This window comes from Cyprinus carpio, chromosome A23 (genome assembly GCF_018340385.1).
Source record: "Cyprinus carpio isolate SPL01 chromosome A23, ASM1834038v1, whole genome shotgun sequence".
Classification (NCBI taxonomy): domain Eukaryota; kingdom Metazoa; phylum Chordata; class Actinopteri; order Cypriniformes; family Cyprinidae; genus Cyprinus; species Cyprinus carpio.
This window is the reverse complement of record NC_056594.1, coordinates 24,432,600-24,453,787: the sequence shown is the minus strand read 5'-3', so window position 1 is coordinate 24,453,787 and position 21,188 is coordinate 24,432,600. Positions and strand designations below refer to the sequence as shown.

Here is a 21,188-nt window from a genome sequence, read left to right as displayed (position 1 = left end):
AAATATATAATAAGGTATAAAAACATGAAGTGAGACACACATATGCCCGTTTAAATAAGTGAAATAAAATACATTATAAGATATCAATATTCATACAATAGTTAGTCTGTAAGAAAAAATGGTAATAGTAAAATATGATAGCTAGTGTTCTAACATAATTAAAAAAAATTCTCCCCGCCTGCGCACTTGCTTCCCTCCCTCTCTCTCTCTTTCTCTCTAGCATCACTCTTCCCTCCCTCTCTCTCTCCCTCTCTCTCTTTCACATCTCCTCCCCCTTTCTCTCGACTCTGCATTTCTCATCAATGAAGCCTCATTTGAATAATGCTCGAGCACTTTGGACCGGAGCCAATCAGCTGTCAGAAGAGCATGATGAATCGCAATGCATTATTGATAATAATAATTACTTTGACATGCGCATTTCTACTGGAGGGGCTAATTTCCCCCAACCTGGAGAATTTCTAAAGGAGAGGGACTAAATAGTCTTACTATTCGCCCCAGATGCTTGTAGGTTACCATGTCGCGGCGCAAGCAATCCAAACCACAGCATATCAATTCAGACGATCCCGCTTCGACAGAAAATGGTAAGTTTGAGGCACACATAAACTTTGTTTCTATTTTTTTCTGCTCGTGTACTGTATGTTATTTGATTAATTTCATACCTGAATCATGAAATTCCGCGTTAATGGGTTCACAACCCTTGATATCGAGGTAATGTGGTTTTATAAATCGTTAAATAAAAATAAATAAATAAATAAATAAAAGTTGTTTTATAGGCTACATCAAATGCGCTGAAACTTCAGTGAATGTCTACTATCGCGGCAACTTCATCCGAGTTTAAGAAATAGGGTAGTTTGCTTCATTTTTGTTTTGCTTGTTGGTTAATTGTTTAGCTTATCTAATGTTTACGTATTTGCGATTTACGAAGTCAGATATTTATCGGCGTTTTGCGTTTTTACATTCGCCGAGTCAGCGACTGCTTGTTTTCTCACGTATTTATTGGTACGTATTGATGAGTGTCGTAATTAAAAACTATACTTTTTTTATTATTTTTTTACATTTTTTTTTTTTTTTTAGAGGGAGAGAGGGGAAATATGTCCTCATTGAGCTTTTAAGAATGCCTTTTTTTAAAAAGTCGTTAAATGTGTTTCTGCTTTGATCAGTTGTATCACTTGCTGATAAATGTACGCGTATATTCCAGACTATCCTCATGTGTTAATATTTGATGTGGCGTACTGGTATCACTGACCACTGTTAAACAAAGGTGCTCAACAGGTCGGCATGAAATGTGAGTCGCGAACAAGCTTGACCACAAAGCAATAAATCCCCCACAGTTTCTTTTGGTTGCATATGGAGATGTGAATGGGGGATGGAAATGAAGTTGTGTGTAATGGGGGTGTAAATGTAAACTAAATGACTCTTTTTCACGACATACTGAAATGTGGTTATTCGTAAGGAAGGTAATAGATGTGATGGTTATAGATGGATTGAGGTTTGTTTGTCTTGTTTGCTTAAAGTTGATTTTAATTTAAGTCAGTTGTGTTATAAAACTGCATGTGGAGTTCTCTCTCAGTTAAGGTACAATCAGTGTGTAACACGGTGAAGGTATCAGTACAGATACATTGTATGCCTTGTACACTGATCAAACGCCCCCTTGTGGTGAGCTTTATAAAGCGCAGGGGTTACAATGTGTCCGTCCAGTTGTCTAACCCTAAACACATGGTTGAAACATGATTAATTTCTGGCACAGTTTGTTTTAATTAAATCCTTTTAGGTTTTGGTTGTATGCCCACTGCCTCTTTAGACATTTAAGATGCAATCAAGTGTACTACACTTTTTAAAAATCTTTTAAATTTTTTTTTTCTTTTAAATTTTTTTTTTTTTTTTTAAACTAACTTTTGTTTGCTTTCTCAAATGGAGGTGCTGTTTGGTTGTCTGTTGGCTCTGAGAACATTGCAGCTTGTTTCCTTTACTATTTAAGTTGTCTAGTGAACAATTATCATGTCCAGTTTCACTGTCAGAATGTTAACAGGTGGTGTTTCCCATTCATAAGAGATGATGAAATTTGCATTTAACAATGGCCCTGTTAAAAGGGTCTTCCTAAAGGTGCTGCAACTTAATTCGATTTGTTTGAATGATCATTTGGCTTCTTTACACTGTTATCAGCTTTTTTTTTAATTCATCATTAGGACTGCCTAACAACATTTATGTTTAACAAACACCAGTCAAGCATATGCTGTGCTGTGTTTTATGAGCCATATATATTTTATTTTATTGTAGAGGAACATGGGAATGGATAGAGGAGGAAGTTTATATTTGATATGCAGTTTAGCTTTTTGTATTGGCAAATCCTTTCTAGTACAATTTGGATTATATTTATTTTTGAACATGCTGCAAATGCTGCCCTCATCTGCTGGGACTGCATAACTGAAGAGCTGTGAATGTGGCTGCTTAAAAAAGCAACTCAAGTTTGTGTAACATCTGTGTTTCCCAATGTTAAACATCTGTTCTATGTGAATTAAAATCCAAATATGCCACTTAATGCATGATTTCAGAACATAAGTAAAGTAAAATTGGACTCTGTAAATGTAATTACAACAGTTTATGCCTTGTCTTTTCAACAGTGAGTACTGATAACATTATATTTATCTAGAATTTTTCATATTTACCGCACATTATCCTTTGGTCTTGAATAGTAAGTCATCTTTTTCTCTTTGGTGCAGGGATCTTGCACAACGGTCAAGGTGAGGAGGATGGCAATGATGCTAAGAGGCGACGATCAGAGGAGACGAGGGTTTGCGACAAATGTTGTGCCGAGTTCTTCGACGAGACAGAGTTTCTCGAACATGAGAGAAATTGCACTAAGAGTCAGCAGGTCATGATCATGAAACATGGCGATGGGAGTGAAGTGCCCACTGAGTTCTCCCAGCATTCTCCGGGTGATTTCCTGGGCAATCAGTCTACCAGTAATTCACATACAAAGCACAGTGCAGAATCTGAGGAAATGATGGAAGGAGAGCTCATGCTGAACCAGGATGTCCCCTCAAATCACCATCAAGATGTGTCTGGCAGTTCAGACGTGGGGTACATTGTATCTTCCAAATTGCAAGACTCTGTGACTCTTGAGTCCATGGCTGCTACTAAAGTTGCTGTAACACAACACTCATCCAGTTCCTCCAATCAGAAGTCTCCTCCCACACAACCACACGAAGATGCCCTTCTTGCAATCCCCATGATCCTGGAACAGCTGGTCAGTCTCCAGCAGCAGCAACTGCAGCAGATTCAGCTAACCGAGCAAATACGAATCCAGGTGGCCATGATGGCACCTCAGAGTTTCCATTCTGCACTGGGTGCTGCTGTGGATCCACTGAAAGCACTGGGTGCACATTTATCACAGCAGCTTTCAGCCGCAGCTGCCCTCATTGGCAAACGGACGGGCTCCCAGAACTTGTCCTTGGAAGCCTTAAAACAAGCAAAGTTACCTCAATCCGCCACCATCCCCTCATCCCTCGCTGGAGGTTTGGTCTCAGTGCCCTTAAAAGCAGACTTGAAAGGACTCCCCGATTTAGCTAGCCGACTTCCAGCGCTGCTTCCTCAATCTCCAGGGGTCATGGGAATACAGAGTCCTTTTAATACCCTTGCAACAAGCATAGATTCCTCTAAAAAGGCAAAAAATAAGATCCCTGCCATGTCGGAATCAAAAATGGTCTCTGGTGAACATATGTTCAAGCACAAATGCAAGTTCTGTGGGAAGTCATTTGGAAATGACAGCGCTCTCCAAATCCACTTGCGCTCACACACTGGCGAAAGGCCCTTTAAATGCAACATCTGTGGAAACCGTTTCACAACTAAAGGAAACCTCAAAGTGCATTTCCAGAGGCACAAAGAAAAATACCCACACATCAAGATGAATCCATATCCTGTACCAGAACACCTGGACAACATGCCAACAAACAGTGGCATCCCTTATGGCATGTCCATGCCCATAGAGGAAAACAATTTTGTGGACCCCAAACCGGTGCTGGGGCTTCCCTCGACAAGTCACCATCCACCAGTGCTCCAAGGATTCAAGCCCTCATATGATATTCCAGTAGGTGGGGACCTCTACTCCCAGAGGCCTTCTTCATCTGGCAGCGATGGTGCATCCATTTCTTCTGGCATGTTCGGTCAGGAGATATTGGGACTGGATCATAGCAAAGATTCCTCTGATGCACTGGCTGGATTGCACCACATAAACGGTAACGGTCTATCTGGCGAAAATGGCTCTGGTACTGCAAAACTTCAGCAGATGGTGGATGGCTTGGAGAAGAAGACAAATGACCCCAATGAATGTGTTATTTGTCATAGAGTGCTGAGCTGCCAAAGTTCCCTCAAAATGCATTACCGCACACACACTGGTGAGCGACCATACAAATGCAAAATCTGTGGCAGGGCTTTCTCTACCAAGGGCAACCTTAAAGCTCATTATGGTGTTCACAGGGCCAACACTCTCCTTAAAATGCAACATTCTTGTCCTATTTGTCATAAGAAGTTCACCAATGCAGTTGTCCTCCAGCAGCATATTCGTATGCACATGGGTGGCCAGATTCCCAACACCCCTCTGCCAGAGAATCAGTTCGAAAGTCCTGAAGCACTGGATGCTAGCATGACTGAGGATAAGAACATTGACTCCACTGGCCATGAAGAGAGCATGGAGGAGCAAGACTTGGATTTGGACAATCAAGAGAAGCTGAACATCTCTACAGAGCCCCAGCCCACTGCTAAAGAAGATCAGGCTTTCCAAGGTCCACCATCTATGTTTACAGGCATCGCCGCCCTGGAGAACCACATGAAGAGCCTCACCTCTGCTTTGAACCTGCAACGACAAAGCAGCACAGCTTCTGAGAGCGATAGCGGGCTGAAAGATTCCCCATCAGGGTCTGGAGAAATGGATTACAAAAATGGCTGCAGTCCAGCTGTGTCAGATTCTGTGTCCTTTCACTCTTTGTCCCCTATAGACGGTCCCCTGAGTAATGGACAATCAAAATCACCAGAATCCACAAACCCAGATGATGGAGTTAAATCCAGACCTGACTCTGATGCACCTCAAGATTTTAGTGAAAACAGTGGAGCACTGGACTTGACATCAAGTTTTACCCCAAAACCCATCAAAGAGGAGCCAGGCTTGTCCTTCTCCAATGGCGAATATGGTACGATTAGTTAATTTCAACAATATGGCACTGACATTTCCTCTTGATGTTTTGCCTAAAAGTTTTCTTTTCTCTTAGGTCCTAGTCAGTTACCATTCATGAGGGTGCCTCCAAGTCTGGTCAAACTGGAGATGCAGATTCCTCTTGAGACTCCCATGGGTGCTCACGGCCTGTACAGCTCCCAACTGCCCCAAGGAGCTGCCACTCCTCCTGCTACTTCTAGTGCTCCTCGTCGCTCCACTAAGCAGCATCTCTGCAATAACTGTGGGAAGAACTTTTCATCGGCAAGCGCCCTGCAAATCCATGAACGTACACACACGGGCGAGAAGCCATTCATTTGCACAATTTGTGGCAGGGCTTTCACAACAAAGGGAAACCTTAAGGTGAAGATGTCTTGTCTATTTCAGATTTTGTCAGTGAATTGATTGAAAATTAGAGCTGCATGATAAATCGCATCCATTTATAATGCTCATCTCGCCAGTTCTGTGATTAGTAGTAAATCTCCAGCACATGCTTTCAGATGGAGCGGCATTTACTACACAGAGCTGTAGTTCACTGACAAGCTATGCAAACAGCTTACATAAGTGTTTGCAATATATCTCTAATATATATCGTATGTTTTTGTTTTGTGTTTATTGTATTTTGTGATTATTCTGAGAGCTGTAGTTCACTGACAAGCTATGCAAACAGCTTTCATTAGCGCAGGCGATTCATCGCTGATAATGAACGTTATATTGCGTTTCTTGTAAGTGAACTATGGCTCTGTGTAGTAAATGCCACTCCATCTGAAAGCACGTGCTGGAGATTTACTACTAATCACAGAACTGGCTTTACTGACGAGATGCGCATGATAAACGCATGTGATTTATCATGCAGCCCTATTGAAAATCTAATATCTTGTGTATACTTCAGTAAGTCTTACTGACTCTTGTTTCCTGTTTTACAGGTGCATGTTGGGACCCACATGTGGAATAATACAGCAAGGCGAGGTCAACGTGTCTCGTTGGATAACCCAATGGCTTTGATGGCCATGGGCACAGAGGCCAAGATGAAACCAGACATGCTGCCACCCCCAAAGGATTTGATTCCCCCACCGATTAATTTCGACCCATCGATGTGGAACCAGTACGCCGCTGCCTTCACAAACGGGTTGACTATGAAGACCAATGAGATTTCAGTCATCCAAAATGGTGGCATTCCTCTCCCAGGAAGTCTCGCTGGAGGTCCTTTAGTGGGCTCTACTGGGGGAATAACCAAGATTGAGACTTCTCAGATGGGCATCCCTGGCACAGTTGCAGAAATGGAAAAGAATGGCTCTGACAGCATAGCAAAATTTCCACATTTTATGGAGGAGGGTAAAGTGAATTAGAAAGTAGAAGGACTACAGACAGATGTTCCCAATCAACGGTCTGGATTGTGCTAACGAGCAGGCTGAAATGTTAGGAATTGGGCTATTTATTAATTCAGTCCTTAGTTGGTACAACCATGAGCCTATACCCTAAAACAGGCCATGCCTTCCTTATTGGACCCATACATGCTATCGATTACTTCTAGTTGAATCTGATCTAACTACTGTAGTTTTTCTTTTCTTTCTCTCTCTAATATATGCGGGTATTTTGTCAGTTTTGTTTATAGAAGTTGAATGTAAATCTTACTTGAAATAGCTTTATTCCAGAGCAGTCTCATTAGTGATAGGGTACTCTTTGTGAGTTATATTGGGCTCAGCTCTATGACCCTCAGGAAGATCTCAGCCACAGGTGACCAGAGATCTCAATGTTTTAACAGTGTAACATCTTGTTCATCTCTGCGTGACTACACATAGTCCTGTTGTTAGTTGTGTTCCATTAAAATTCACTAGTCACAAATAACATGCATTGCATAGAAGTCATACAGCCAAGGTGTTTGTGGAATACATGCCTAGTTAAATTGACCATTCCACACAATCTACTGAAAATTACAGTTTCAATGATGGACATAATAAGTGGTTATAGTATAGGTTTGTTTTGAAGCTGAATTTCACTAAGTTATTATAAATTTTGACTATAGTTTCTATTTGCGCTTAATACCAAAAATTATTTTGCTAAGTGCCTGTCTTGGAGTGCCCCCCCCTTCTCTTTTTATTATTATTATTATTATTATTTTATTTTTTTTGCCGTCACAAAAGACACCACAGGATTGTAATAAAGGCCTTTCTTTTTAGACCATAATATGCTATTTTTTTTTTCATTTAGCTATAGCTTTTTCAATAAATAATTAATTGTTCTTCTTTGAAAGTGATTTAATTTGGTAGTAGTTTTCGTGCTTTCAGTGATCTTTATCAAATATTAGATTGAGTTGCTTTCATATGAGACCTTTAATAGGAGGCCAAAAGGCCTAATCATTCCTTGCACTTTATTTTTCCTCATTCTGCTAAGATCTGATATAAACCAGGCATGTCATTTATCCGAGGAACTTTTGTTTCTTGGGCTCGTCATTTAGAGACAATTTGCTTGCTTGCTGCTGTTTTAGGACCCACTGAGTTTTAGAATTCTGTAAATTTGTCATTTACCATGCATTTTATACTTGTGAGCTAAGCAGGCATGCATATCTTGTCCCAAAACATCAGCAGTCATTCTTATTCTGGGAAAAAGTCATGGTTTGCTACCCAGTTGTGTGTTGTTGTGGGGAAATCTTTTTGAGATCGTAGTCATGCATTCTTGAGTTAAAGGAATGAACTTGTGTGTATGCACACAGAGTATCTAAACCGTAGAGACTTTACGCTGGTCAAATTTCTACCTCATTTAGGTTTTTTCTTTTTTGGCATTGTGTTTGGAGTTATGGTTGCATTGTGCCCCGTAACCTGCTGATTTCTGTAATATAATGAATGTATCGCCAGACACTTTGCACAACACTTGTTCAGAATAGGCAGACTCCTCCTGTACATCCTCTTTCTAATATGCATTTACCAAGTTGTGCCTTTTTTCTAGATGTAAAAAAAAAAGGTGGTGTCAGATCTTGGATAAATGGGGTCATGTCTGTATGATTGTTCAAATGTTGAGTCTGTTTTAGGCTTGTTTACAGTGTAGACTTTTTTTTTTTTTTTTTTTTTTTTCTTTTTTTTTGTAAATGTTTGCTTTTGTTTGTTCCATTTCTGTTCTGATATTTTGAGAATAAAAACAAGGATGACTTTTCCAAACCTTTGTCTAAATCAACATGCAGTCGTTACTGTTATAGGAAAAAAGACACTTGAGGACACTGAGGTGGATGATACAGCATGAGGGATACTTGTGTAAACTGATTATAATGTGAGGGAAAAAGCGTTTTATTTTCATTCTCGTGTTCTCCAAGCAGAAAACATAACTAGTAAGTTATTTGTTTGCAACGAAGGCAAACTGATCTGAATAAATGACATTTAAAAAGGTATCTGATTTTATGTTAGTTTCAACCACCTTCTGCTATCACGGTGTTCACTCCATGATGCTTAGAATATTAAATATACATATTTAAACCACATGAACTTTGTAAACCATGGTACTGAATAACTACCATGCTATTTCCCTTACAAAAATATTGTGATGGTTACATGGCTATACAAAAGTACTGAAAACCATGTACCATGGTATTTAGATGATACTCCAATGTACTTTCAGAAATACAGTGGAACTACTGGTAGATGTCTAAAAATAACAATGGTGGTATACTTTTTTTAGTTATTGTAAGAAACCATAGTATTAGCATGGCTTATGGATATTTTACATGTTTTAATGCGGTCAGAACATATACACTTTGTCACCTTCGAAGGTTCTATCTGCATTCTGAGCAGTTTCGAGATACTGAGCGTCAAAGTTTTTGCATTTCATAAAGTGATATGGGGAACAAGTCTCTTCATACATCAGTCCCAAAATTTATCACATGATGTAAATAAGTTTTCACAGAATAAGAATATGTGAACAACTCTATTTTGACAAAAACGTCAGATGGAACCTTAGAAATCCAAGGTGTCGGACTTCACTAACTTCTGTTTTAGATGAAAACATGATACTACTACCCATACAACAGTGTGGTAAACCTACAAAAACACTATTACCACAGCAATATGCCATTGAGCACAAACTTATATCCAGTAATTCTAATGAAAAAAAAAAAAGCTGCATAATGATAAGCAAAGAGAATAATGGCTGAGACACACAGTCCAGAGTGCTGATCTGGTTGTGTCCCATCATGTTGAACGCGCGCAGCCCTGACATACCCATAAGCCTCCGCCCAGCGCGCGAGCGAATGCTGCTCCACTGCGACAACAATGACGGACAACATTCCGCTGCAGCCCGTCCGACACAAAAAACGACATGACAACAAACGAAGAGACGGGTAAGAGTACGAAACGACGTTAAATGACAACAAAAACGCGTCGGCTGGAAATTGAAGGATTGTTTATGGGTGATAGCATGGTGGCTAACAGCACTGCAACCCTTAACTCGCAAAATGCTGTCGAGAACGACATTATTTCGCGACGTGACACTGGTTAACTTATTTTATGCATACATATATAATATTCGCTGTGAAGATGTCGTCTGAGCAATATTAGAGTCTTAATATTGTTGTAGCCTATATGGGAGTGGCAAGTGAACATCCGGGACACAAATGAATTGTCTCAATATTTAAAGAAAAAACAATATTTCTCCCAATGTGTTATGCTCTTTTTGGCCAAATATTTTCGGTGTGATGATTTTAAGGCCTTTTGTGAGGATGGCCGACACTTGGCACCCTGATCAGTCTTTGATTGCCATATAATGTCCAGCTATTTATAAACACTTGCAAATATAATCACCACTGTAACCACAGTTTCCGACAAAATGCCACAGTTGCTACAATTATTGATGCTGTAACTCTGGTGGCCCTCACGTGTTTTCTAGTAGTACCATAGTATTCTTTTAAATCCCTAGGAATACCATATAACTGCATTGCATATATACATTTCTAGCTACTAATTATATTCAGTGTATTACATATGCTAATCATTCTCTCTAAAAAACAAAATTGCATTACTTATTACTAATTACGTTCTAAATCCCATAGAGGATTTACACAGGATAGACACGAAACTGCTCTTTTAATTCTTTCAAATAAATAATATAAAATTGCATGAATTATTATTGAACTGACTAAGGTATTTAAAGGGAGAAGGTTGCATTTAAAACATACATTTTAACATTAGATGTTAAATTTTTATGTTATATCAGCTATTTTTATAGAATTATTCTATAATGCAATTACATGAGTAATACCTTACTTGTTCTTTAACACAGGGATTATTGTGTATTATTAAAAATGAAATAAATAGACACAAAAATTTATTTTTAATGCAAAACTATTCTTTTTTTGTTTGTTTGTTTCTAAATGTATTTTCAAAACAGATATACCCTGTGTACTAAATTTAAAAAAACGCAGGGTTTGTGATTCACTAAATATCTTAAATTCACAAACTGAGTTTATGTCAGTTTAGTTTTATTTTCTATTAGCTATCGTCATTACAGAAGCAAAATACACCTATACGGAATATATATATATATATATATATTTTCTATAAGCTGTTGTCATTCAGTTATGCTTCACATATACGGAAGCAAAATACCCAATTTATATATATGTATATGTTTATATATTTTATTTTTTTTGATGGTTTTGTTGCTTGCTTGAAAATATTTCTGTGGAAGTTTCATCATCCAGTATTCCATTTCTGTATCATTTGAAGTGCTTTTGAATCAAGCCACATGTAATGTTCATGATGATGTTGTGTATTTAGGTGCTGCCCATGGTCCAGATGCTGCGGTGGGGGAGATTTCCGTCCTCGGACCGTGTGGTTGGGTCATCCGGAAAAGAGAGAGCAGAGATACCCAAGAAATGTCATAAACAACCAGAAATACAATTTCTTCACCTTCCTGCCAGGGGTGAGTGACTACGAACACTGGTGTTCACCAGCAGAGTAATTCAAGAACCTGTTGAGCAACGGTCTGTGTTGCTTAACATGTTTTTTAATTGCTCTGGTGGTCAACCATGAGCAGTTTGAAACGTTTAGGCGAGGTGTGTTGCATTTGTGAGCAGAGTTTTGATTTCAGACACTCTCTGAGACTTGCATCGAAGTCTTTAATTTTAACTTTGACCAATAAGTAACCACTTAGTCTCATCCTAGCAACCACCCAGATCTCCCTAGCAACCGCAGAACACTTACGCATCAGTGTAGCAATGCCTTGGCAACAACCCAGAACACCCTAGCAACTTGGAGTTTTGCACAAGCACCACTTGCTTTTCACTGCAGAAAATGTAAAAATCTAATTTCTTCACGCCATGCCGAGCACCACTTTCAAAAACAACCTTGACCAGATTGCTGTATGGAAAAAAATTATTTTGCATTGCAAATGCCTTCTGGTTATTTTGAATGTTTTGAAGGACAAATGATAAAGTTAAATTCTGAATGTTTTGTTAATGTGTACCTAGAATTCTGCCATATAGCAAAAAGCAAACAGAGATGTGGTTTAATGTAAACACTTGAAGCTCTGTTTGGCATCGTCAAAACTCATGTAATTCTAGCTGAACGGTGCTTGCTACCTGAGCCAATATGTGTGTTTCATAGTTGATGGAAATATGTTGAAATTCATTTGAAAATGTTTCAAGAAATCCTTTAATATCACTAACAAAAAAGGGCCATTGTAGTGCCATGCTTTTTTGGACATGTACATTCATAGTTGATGGAAATATGTTGAAATTCATTTGTATTTTTTTTTTTTTTTTTTTTTTTTTTTTTAATAGAAATGAACACTTTTATGCAGGAAACATGAAATTGATTAAATGTGACAGTTAAGACATTTATAATTATTTTCTTAAATATATATATTTTTTTAATTTCTTATAAATACTGTTTATTTGAAATTTGTCTTCATCAAAAAATCCTGAAAAAAAATTATTACCATTTTTATATAATATTTAGCATTACAGCTGTTTTCAACATCGAAAATAATATCAAGCATATTAGTTTTATTTTTGTTTGTTAATGTTAATGTGAAGATTGGGGTTGTGTTGATTTTGATTAAGATTTGCATCACAGGAATAAATTACATTTTAAAATATATTAAAACAGAAACTAGTTATTTTGAATTTTGTAATACTATTTCAGAATATTACTATTTTTACTGTTTTTTTTTTATTAAATAAATGCAGCCTTGGTGAGCATAAAAGTCTTATGCATTATAAAATATTACCAACACCAAACTTTGAACAGTAGTTTATAAATATTCAGTACCATGGTACAATTGTTTTTACCACATTGTGTTCAAACTACGAGATGTAAAACAATATCATATCAGGTTTCACTCATTCATGTCATTTTACTCATCATCATGTGTTTGTGTTTACAGGTGTTGTTTAACCAGTTCAAATACTTCTTCAACCTGTACTTTCTGCTGCTGGCCTGCTCACAGTTTGTGAATGAGCTCAGATTAGGGGCTCTGTACACATACTGGGTTCCTCTGGTGAGTCAGTTTCGTTGTAATAAATAGTCCTAATATAAATGTTCACGGTCAAATTATAAGAAATTTTTGCTTCATTTATTAACATTTATTTGAATTTTTTCTTAAGGTTTCGTTTTGATTATTACAATCGTGAGGGAAGCTGTCGAGGAGATGCGATGTTTCCTACGAGACAAAGAGGTCAATTCACAGATCTACAGTAAACTCTCCACAAGAGGTGAGCCATTGTTTCCACTTATAAAGCGCGCACGTGTGTGTGTAGATTTATTGGATGAAGCTGATGCCTTATGCCTAGATTTGTTAGTTAAATGTGTGTTGTAAATGTTGCGAAGTGAGCAATCAGCTGGAGAGAGTTGTTTGCTGGTTTTGTATATTTTTAATGTTCCCGTTTTATTGTTTGCCATAGATTTGAATGTTGATTCCCCATGCAATGATTTGTTATGAAAATGCCTTGTAATTAGCAATCAGTTTTTGCTTTTGTTTGTTTTAGGCCTAAATAGTTTTTAGGGTGATTCAGTGCACATGGTTTCATAATGTAGGCACTTAATGTGCGTTGCAAATATTTGCAATTAGCAGTCAAATCCCAGATTGCGATTTGCTGTTTTTTTATTAAAGGATTTTTTTTTTAACAATAATTTTTTTGTTGCAGACACAGTACAGTACAGACACAGTACAGTACTAACGTTGTTCTCATACATGTCCATGTTTTTGTGAAAGTCTAGCAGTGTGCATTCAATTCAAGATATAGATTTGTTGTTTTGTAGTAGGGCTGCACGATTAATCGAAATTAAATTGCAATGGCGATAAATCACGATTAGGCAGAAGCAGGGGCGTGTCTACGTGGTGGCCAGGGGTGGCACCGGCCCCCCCTGACGTATGCAGAGGCATGTCTACGTGGTGGCCAATTTGGCTGGCTATAGAATTGTTTTTAGTAAATTTCTAACTGCATCTGGCAGTGGCGGATCCTGGCATGTGTAGCTGCCTAGGGCCGCTTTCTTCTCCTCTTTATAATTCATTTTAGGCGGTTTCTATAGCGTGATATTTGACATATCGAGAGCGCATAATGTTACGTGGTCCATGTAATGCGCAAGCTCGAATCTCCACTCGCAAGTGGATTTCCTTCACTCATTCAAAACTGGATGTGTGCTTTTAAATATACATTGTTCTTTTATGAATTGGCTCTGCTTTTGCTCAGAGATTACGTGTATGCTCAAACGTTCTTGCATCACTGAAGACTAGAAGCGCTTTTTTTCTAATTCAGATGAGGAGTAGGCTTATCATTAAATGGAAGCAAGCTTATTATAGTCAGCCTTCACTAGTTATTTATTTTATTAATAGCCTACTTATTTTAGTTAAGTGCTTAAATTATAAATATGCATTTATTCAATTGTTTTATTAAGTGCATTTGTATTTTGTTGTTTTTGTATATAGTTTTGCAATAAAAGCGTATTAACCAGGTTCCAGAAATAATCACTGAGGCTTCTTCTAAAATTAGCGAGGGTGCTCTACCCAACAAACATGAGACGTCTATATGACGTGCAGATCAAGTCTAAATTGCGTCGGTCATCTGGACCATATCTGGACGTCTACTCGACGTGCAAATCTGGTACATATCTGGACGTCAAACTACGACGTCCCTTGGATGTCGATATGAGGTTCAAAATTTGACCGTTGGGCTAAGGATTTTCTTGGACGTCTCTACAACGTGCAGAACAGGTTCAGGAAATCGACATAACCTTTTTTATTTACATATAAACACAACAAAGCAATCCTTTGATTTCTGATTTACATATCACATGTACCCTATACTCTTCTGAAACATTTAGGTGTTAAAATGATGTAATATATAAATGTTTAAAAACATTAAACATTTATATATATAATTACATAATGTGACCATAAAAAATCTTACATGGATTTATTTATGGTATGGTATTTTTCACTGGAGCATTGACAGAAACAGCAGTTTACATCTGTATTAGATCTATAAATTAAATATAGTTAATTAAAGTTATAGTCTTTATGCCCATTATGTAAATCTCCATCCAAAGGCCAGAGGGCGCTCTTGCGCTGAAACTCCAAATACACCTTGCAGAAGAAACCCAGGAAATGCCTATAGCGGTTGCTGAATAAACAGAAGATTTAATTGGATTCATTACTTCAACATGAATAATAAACACACGACTACGACAATATATGGTTTATCTGAGTTTGTCTTGTTATAATTTTTCTTATAATAAAGTATATAATAATACAATGCTAATCGACATTCATCACTGCTTACTAGTATGAAATATGTTGCGTGCCTTATTCTGTGTAAGAAGCCACATCATCTCACAGAAGGATTTATTTCAAACACTTGACTGACATTATGAAGTGAGTTTGGAGTAAAAACATGTTATTAAATGTGGTATTTTCACGTGCTTTCAGATGGAGCAGCATTTACTACATAGCCGTAGTTCATTGACAAGCTACGCAAACAGCTTTCATAATCGCAGAACGATTTGTTCAATTTCATAATCATGTGATTAAATCGTTTGTGATTATTAACACGATTTTGCGTAGCTTGTCAGTAAACTACGGCTCTGTGTAGTAAAAGCTGCTCCATCTGAAACCACGTACTGAAGATTTACTACTAATCACAGAACCGGCTTTACTGACAAGATACTCATGACAATCACATTCGATTAATCGTGCAACCCTGTTTTTTAGTACTTTTTTGGTTTGATTTTTGCCATAGATGTAACATTTTACATTCATTATGCAAGTGTGTGTTGTAAATGGAATTATTTTTTTTGCGATTAGTTACAGATCTGTTTTTTGTAGTGTGGATTTTGAATTTTATTTATATATATATATTTTTTTATATACTTGTATTCCTGGTCAAAAATGACTGGCTACAAATACTTGAATATACATTTCTTGTTGGCTGTATTATTATTAAATCTTGGATTCAATCTTTTTGAAAACTTATTTTCTTTCATGTAGTAATAAAGGTTTGTATTTCTTTTTCAAATTGGTTGATCTGAGCTTATGCACCTCAGTTTTTGAGTGAATATTGAGAAAATTTTCTACAAAGAAGGTTTTTACTCAGTTTTAATCAATCAGTTCTAAAAAGAAATACAAAACCTTTGGAAACTGAAAGAAAACAAAATTGACAAAAATATTTAATCCAGTCTTTGGTGATAATATAGCAAAATGCGAAATTTACAAGAACACCAAATTAAGTAAAGGATCTTAAGTAATTTGCAAACTTTTTTATTTAGTTGCTATGTAATTAAAATGTCCATAAAATAAAAAATAAAAAAAACACACACAAAAAAAAAAAACTGTAACAATGCTACGCTGCCTTTTTTATTTAGATGAGGCATGCAAAAGTATGCAGATGCATCAGCCATAAAGCAAACTGCTGTTTGTCTTTAATTTGAGGTAGGGATGTAAATTGTATCATTTACTGGGGGATGAAAAGTGTCTGACAATAAAAAACGAAGAGAACCTCCTGTTGTTTCCATCACATGCCTTCCTTTGATCTGGCAGGCTCTCTTCTCTCATAAACCCAGTGTATTTGTGCTCGGCAGTAACGGCCTCCATATAAGGCTCTTAGAGCAGAGCTGTGGCATTTGCTGGCTACCTGGCTTCTGATTGCCCTGCCCAGACCAACAGGGATGAAAAACATCAAAGTTCATCATATTTAAACTGGCCCTCAACTCGTGTTTTTAATAGACTCACACCATTAAAGGTAGGTGTGGGATTTATGGTCGCAGGTCACACCTTCCGGAGCAGAACGCAGTTTTTCCTTGTTTCTGGAAGTTAGAAATTCAAGGGGACGATACCAAGTGACCAACCTGTAGGGGAACAGTTTAAATCAGTTTTTAAAAAAGTAGGTGATAGGTATAAAATATAGGAATAATTAATCAAAACCCAATAAACCAACGCTGATTTAAATGTTTATTCATATAAAACAAATCTGCAACAATATAGTACTGACTTAAGTGCAAAAAAAGTGTCATTTTATTCCAAAATGAATGCACATATACATATGTGCTAATGTCTTACATATGCATTGGTAAAGGTCACCACAGGGGTTAAAGGTCCCTGACCTTTTCCAAACAATTTTAGCTGTGCATTTTTCAATGGAATGAGGGATCGTTCTCACAGCACTCTTGTAAAGCCGCATAGGAAGGTATTGTTTAAAAACAAATGCAAATCTTATATGCACTCAGAGTTTTTGAGAAATCTGAATGGGGACTTAAAGAAGGCTTAAATATGTGAATCTTCACTGGAGGTTTGCCAATGAATATGCAGATTTAGGACCAGTGGTGAAACCTAGGATATTTTTTTATACATTGATTCCTATTATGCAAGTTTGTGTTTGTTGGGGGATTATAAACCCTTTCTAATGCACAGTGTATGAGGATTGAATAGAGTCATATCAGGGAATTTTCTTTTTAAATTATGAGCTTTGCTCTGAGATATGCAATTGGCAAGAAATTGCTCTAATCTAAAAATTGTAGGAACTCTAAATCAATTGAATAATTGTACATTTTATGATTTTTTTTTTTCGGATTGCTTATGAATGTTGTTCTTAAATGTTTAAAATTATTATTGTATGCATCAGCTACAGTTTTCACAGTTTTTTTTAAAATGCATCAGTCTGATTTTCTCTTCATCTCTCTCCGCAGGAACTGTGAAGGTGAAAAGTAGTGGCATCCAGGTTGGAGATCTCATCATTGTTGAAAAGGTTGGTTTGCTAATCAGCTCGCTCATTGTTAGGTATTGAGATCTTCTGACAAATGGCATCTCATACCTCTCAATGCTTTAGCTGTTTACCTTCCCCTGAGATTAAGGCAATCTGACCCCTGTGTGGGGCAGGAAGACATAAGCTTTTTATGTATATGTAAAATGAAAATAGTGCTTGAATGTGCATTTTCAAAACAAAAACCTCTGGTTTTTGCCACACTAGAGCTTAATTTGAATATAGATCTAAAAATTGAACATAGAATATTTGTATTGTATTTTAAAGTAACCAATGGACCATTCAGGTCTATGAGCATGCTGGAAAGAACTGTCAATCATTTTGAATGACTGAAGCATGTGACCCGAGGCCAGTGGTTGGTTATTAGTAATCCTGCCTAATTCCACTCTGGTATTTAGTGTTGCCTTTTGTTCAACTGTTGCCTTTTTGCCGTGCAGACTGAAGCCTATTGTAAGGGAACTGCGCTGTTGGTTTCCCTCTGCGAAGTCTGAGAACATGAAATTTGAGACGCGGCCACAGTCTCCAATTACCCACCAGGCTAATTTTCTTAAAAATGTTGATTTTACACAGAAAGACGGCTCACACAGGCTGCACTCAATCTGGTTTTGTTAAAAAAGCACTGTAAAAAACATTATTATTAGTCAGCCTCATGTGTGAATCTAATGAAAGCACATCCATATCACATTCTTTTCACCCCAAACTTATATACATATAACAGTATTTGCATGTTTTGCATAAAGAAATAAAGAAAATGCATTATAGCATTACTGATGTTTTCCTCACCAAATTCTCATTAAAGTCTCTTTGCATCTAGAATTTGTTATTCATATTATTCTAATTAGGTTTCTGTTGCTTTAATGACAGTATTATGTTTACTATATTACATTAATACAATATATTATTGTATTATAATTTTATTGTAATATGTATTTGCATGTTTTACATAAAGAAATGCATTACGGCATTGTTTTCCCCACCAAATTCCCATTAACATCTCATAGCACCTGGAATTTATTTAAAAGTAAATTAAAATTATTATTATTGTAATTCATATTATTCTAATTATGTTACTGTTACTTAAATATAATGGTGTTTTTAAAATGTGCATAAATTAAACTATTAAAGGTTTCACATTATGGTATGAACATTATGCAAAAATTCCATATAATATAATATTTATTTTTTTTAATGGTGTTTTTTTAATGAGTGTAATATGTTTGATCTTCTAACCCTAATCTGTGAAAAATCCAATATGGTTTAATATTTAGAGCTTGCATGTTGGTTATGGGTTGCATATAGTACAAGCCTAATTGATAAAAAGCGTAGCCCACATTTGAGAGACCGAAGTCACTTCCAATGTTTTGAAACATCTGCCGAGTTTAAGAGCGTGGCGAATTCATCTTCTAATGACTACAAACAGAGCTGGGAGTGAAGCGGGGGTCAGGCCGGGTGGAACGGGCGGTCAGAACTGCCACGGGGCACCACCCAGTGATTTGCTGCATGCCGTATTCTCGAAACCAGCCGGAAACTGCTGATTGAGTAGATTAAAGCCAAACTGAATGTATACAGCTAAACCAAAGTGACTGCTGCTGACGAAATGCTTGAGTTTGTGTCTTTACTTTTTATCTTTTACCTTGTTTTTCTCTCTTTCTTCTCCTCCAATCCCTATCTCTCCCTTTATAGAATCAGCGTGTTCCTGCTGACATGATCTTCCTAAGGACCTCTGAAAGAAATGGTAAACATCTGTCGGTCATTCATCCAAATTTCCCAAACTAAAGCGCAGGGGAAATGACATGGCCGCGAGGGCAAATGCATGTAGATGGAGGCATTAGCCTAAACCTCGGACGTTTAATGAGCTACGCTGAAATTGCCCAGAAAGATGGCATGCATTGGGATTTTTGACATTCTCTTTAAAACACTGACTGCTTTAGATAAGGGTGAGCAGACGTGCCAGTTTCCAGTGTCCTGTTCATGCTCGTTTAAAAAGCATTATGTGATTGCATACAATGTGTGAATTTAATTTCATCTTTATTTTTTTTTAGTTTTAGAAAAAATGAACTCATTAAACAACACAATTAAAAATAATCACAAACAAACTTTATGGACTGAACATATATTTATATTATTTGTAAATATTTATTATGGAAAGAACATCAAACTATATTTTTATTATGTGTGTATATTATTTGTATATATTTATTTGTATATGGATTTATATTTATATGGTAAAAAGGCCCCATAGGTGTTACTTACCAGTAAAATTTAATTTTTAAATTTATTTTTAGTTTGAGAATAAAAAAAGAAACAAAATTAAAAATAAAAAAGACAATCAAAAACAATCACTGACAGACAGACAGAAATTATATTTATTTTTATATTTATATTATTTGTATATATATTTTTTTTTACATTGCTTTATATTTAATATAGTATTTATTTATTGTATAGAATTAATTTATCCCATTAGATTCATGCAGTAATTATTTAGATGAATAACATTATTACCAATTTAATTTGACATCATTGTCGACGGACATGATTTCATAAGTGTGCTGATGGCTAAATATAGAGTATGCTTTTTTGTACTTATCACTTAAAACTGGTAAATTTGTCTCTATTTTTAAAATCATTTCACACTGACAAATTGAACTAGAAAGGTCCTTGGTTTTCATTTCAGAAATCTGGTCACCTCACCGTAGATCCTGTGTTGAGACTGAAAATGGCATCTTGAATGACAATCTTTTTGTCTTTCAAATTTCATGGTATCCAGGAGGAAAATCAAGGCATGCAAAGTAGCTGAAAATTTAAAGATGACACACTGCAAACAAATTTAAAGTGCCATCAGGAAGGAAAAAAGACAATGTTTCATCTGAATAAGCAAATTGGGTAAAGCATTAAGGTGTGGTTTTGTTCCTTAGGTGTTCTAGATGGTTACTAGGCGGTTGCTTACTAGACCAAATTGTTTTGTAGTTCATAAAACAACTTTTAGTCTCCTTTTTTTTGTAGGACGTGGTCAAATTAGTAGCAACTAGTTGCTTTAAATAGATTTTTTTGGTCACTGGTTGTGCTGGAAGTCCGCCTGGCTGAGATTTCCTTTTTCGGGGGGTGGAGGTTGCCAGTAGTGGTGGATGTGTTAGTTTTACGGGAAGGGAAGCATTGTTATCTGCCCCGCAGATGGACACCATTAGGCAATTATTAAGAGTCCAGGGTTGAATGGCAGAGCGACATATCTTTAAATGAGTGGGGGCTGGGTGGGTGACATGCTCTAATGGCAGCACTAGCTTTAGGCTTACTGGAGTTGTTTGCATGACTAGCAGTTCAGTTTGGCTGGCGATCACATCAGTTTAGACGCTGCATGCGGTGGGTAAAGGTATTAAAGAAGCCGGTCAGTAAAAGAGAAACGTCACACTGCCCTCTGGAGTTCAGCAGAAAGACATTACAAAAAAATGTTCAGTTTTAAAATGAGCTAACAATGCTCAGGGCTATCAAACTGACTTTTCTATCCTCAAATATTTTGATGTATATTTAGACATTTGTTCCTGATTTTTGTCATAAAGGCTCCTGTTTTCTGAGGACTGATCAGTTGGATGGAGAAACCGATTGGAAACTACGCCTTCCTGTGGCCTGTACGCAGAGACTCCCTACTGCTGCTGTGAGTTTCATCCAGGATTCATTTATTATGCCATTAAAAGTCATAAAAGAGCATTGGATTTACTTGGATTTCTGCATAAATTCATCACTCAA

General features: G+C 36.9%; 2 protein-coding genes across 2 annotated transcripts in view; both read left to right on the top strand.

Annotated features, from left to right (window-relative positions):
- The first annotated feature begins 357 nt into the window (after nt 1-357).
- On the top strand, nt 358-8,588 carry LOC109048112 (sal-like protein 4). Its single transcript, XM_042713716.1, has 4 exons — nt 358-581; nt 2,721-5,186; nt 5,265-5,569; nt 6,133-8,588. Exons 1-4 carry the CDS (start codon nt 515-517, stop codon nt 6,553-6,555), a joined length of 3,261 nt encoding a protein of 1,086 aa, XP_042569650.1. The 5' UTR covers nt 358-514; the 3' UTR covers nt 6,556-8,588.
- Nucleotides 8,589-8,806: 218 nt separating this feature from the next.
- Nucleotides 8,807-21,188, top strand: part of LOC109059119 (probable phospholipid-transporting ATPase IIA) — a 50,366-nt gene continuing 37,984 nt past the window's right edge. Inside the window, 7 exon segments of the mRNA XM_042713717.1 lie at nt 8,807-9,533; nt 10,969-11,113; nt 12,578-12,691; nt 12,797-12,905; nt 17,371-17,429; nt 19,128-19,179; nt 21,002-21,096. Of these exon segments, the coding sequence (XP_042569651.1) occupies nt 9,466-9,533; nt 10,969-11,113; nt 12,578-12,691; nt 12,797-12,905; nt 17,371-17,429; nt 19,128-19,179; nt 21,002-21,096 (642 nt within the window). The 5' untranslated portion in view covers nt 8,807-9,465.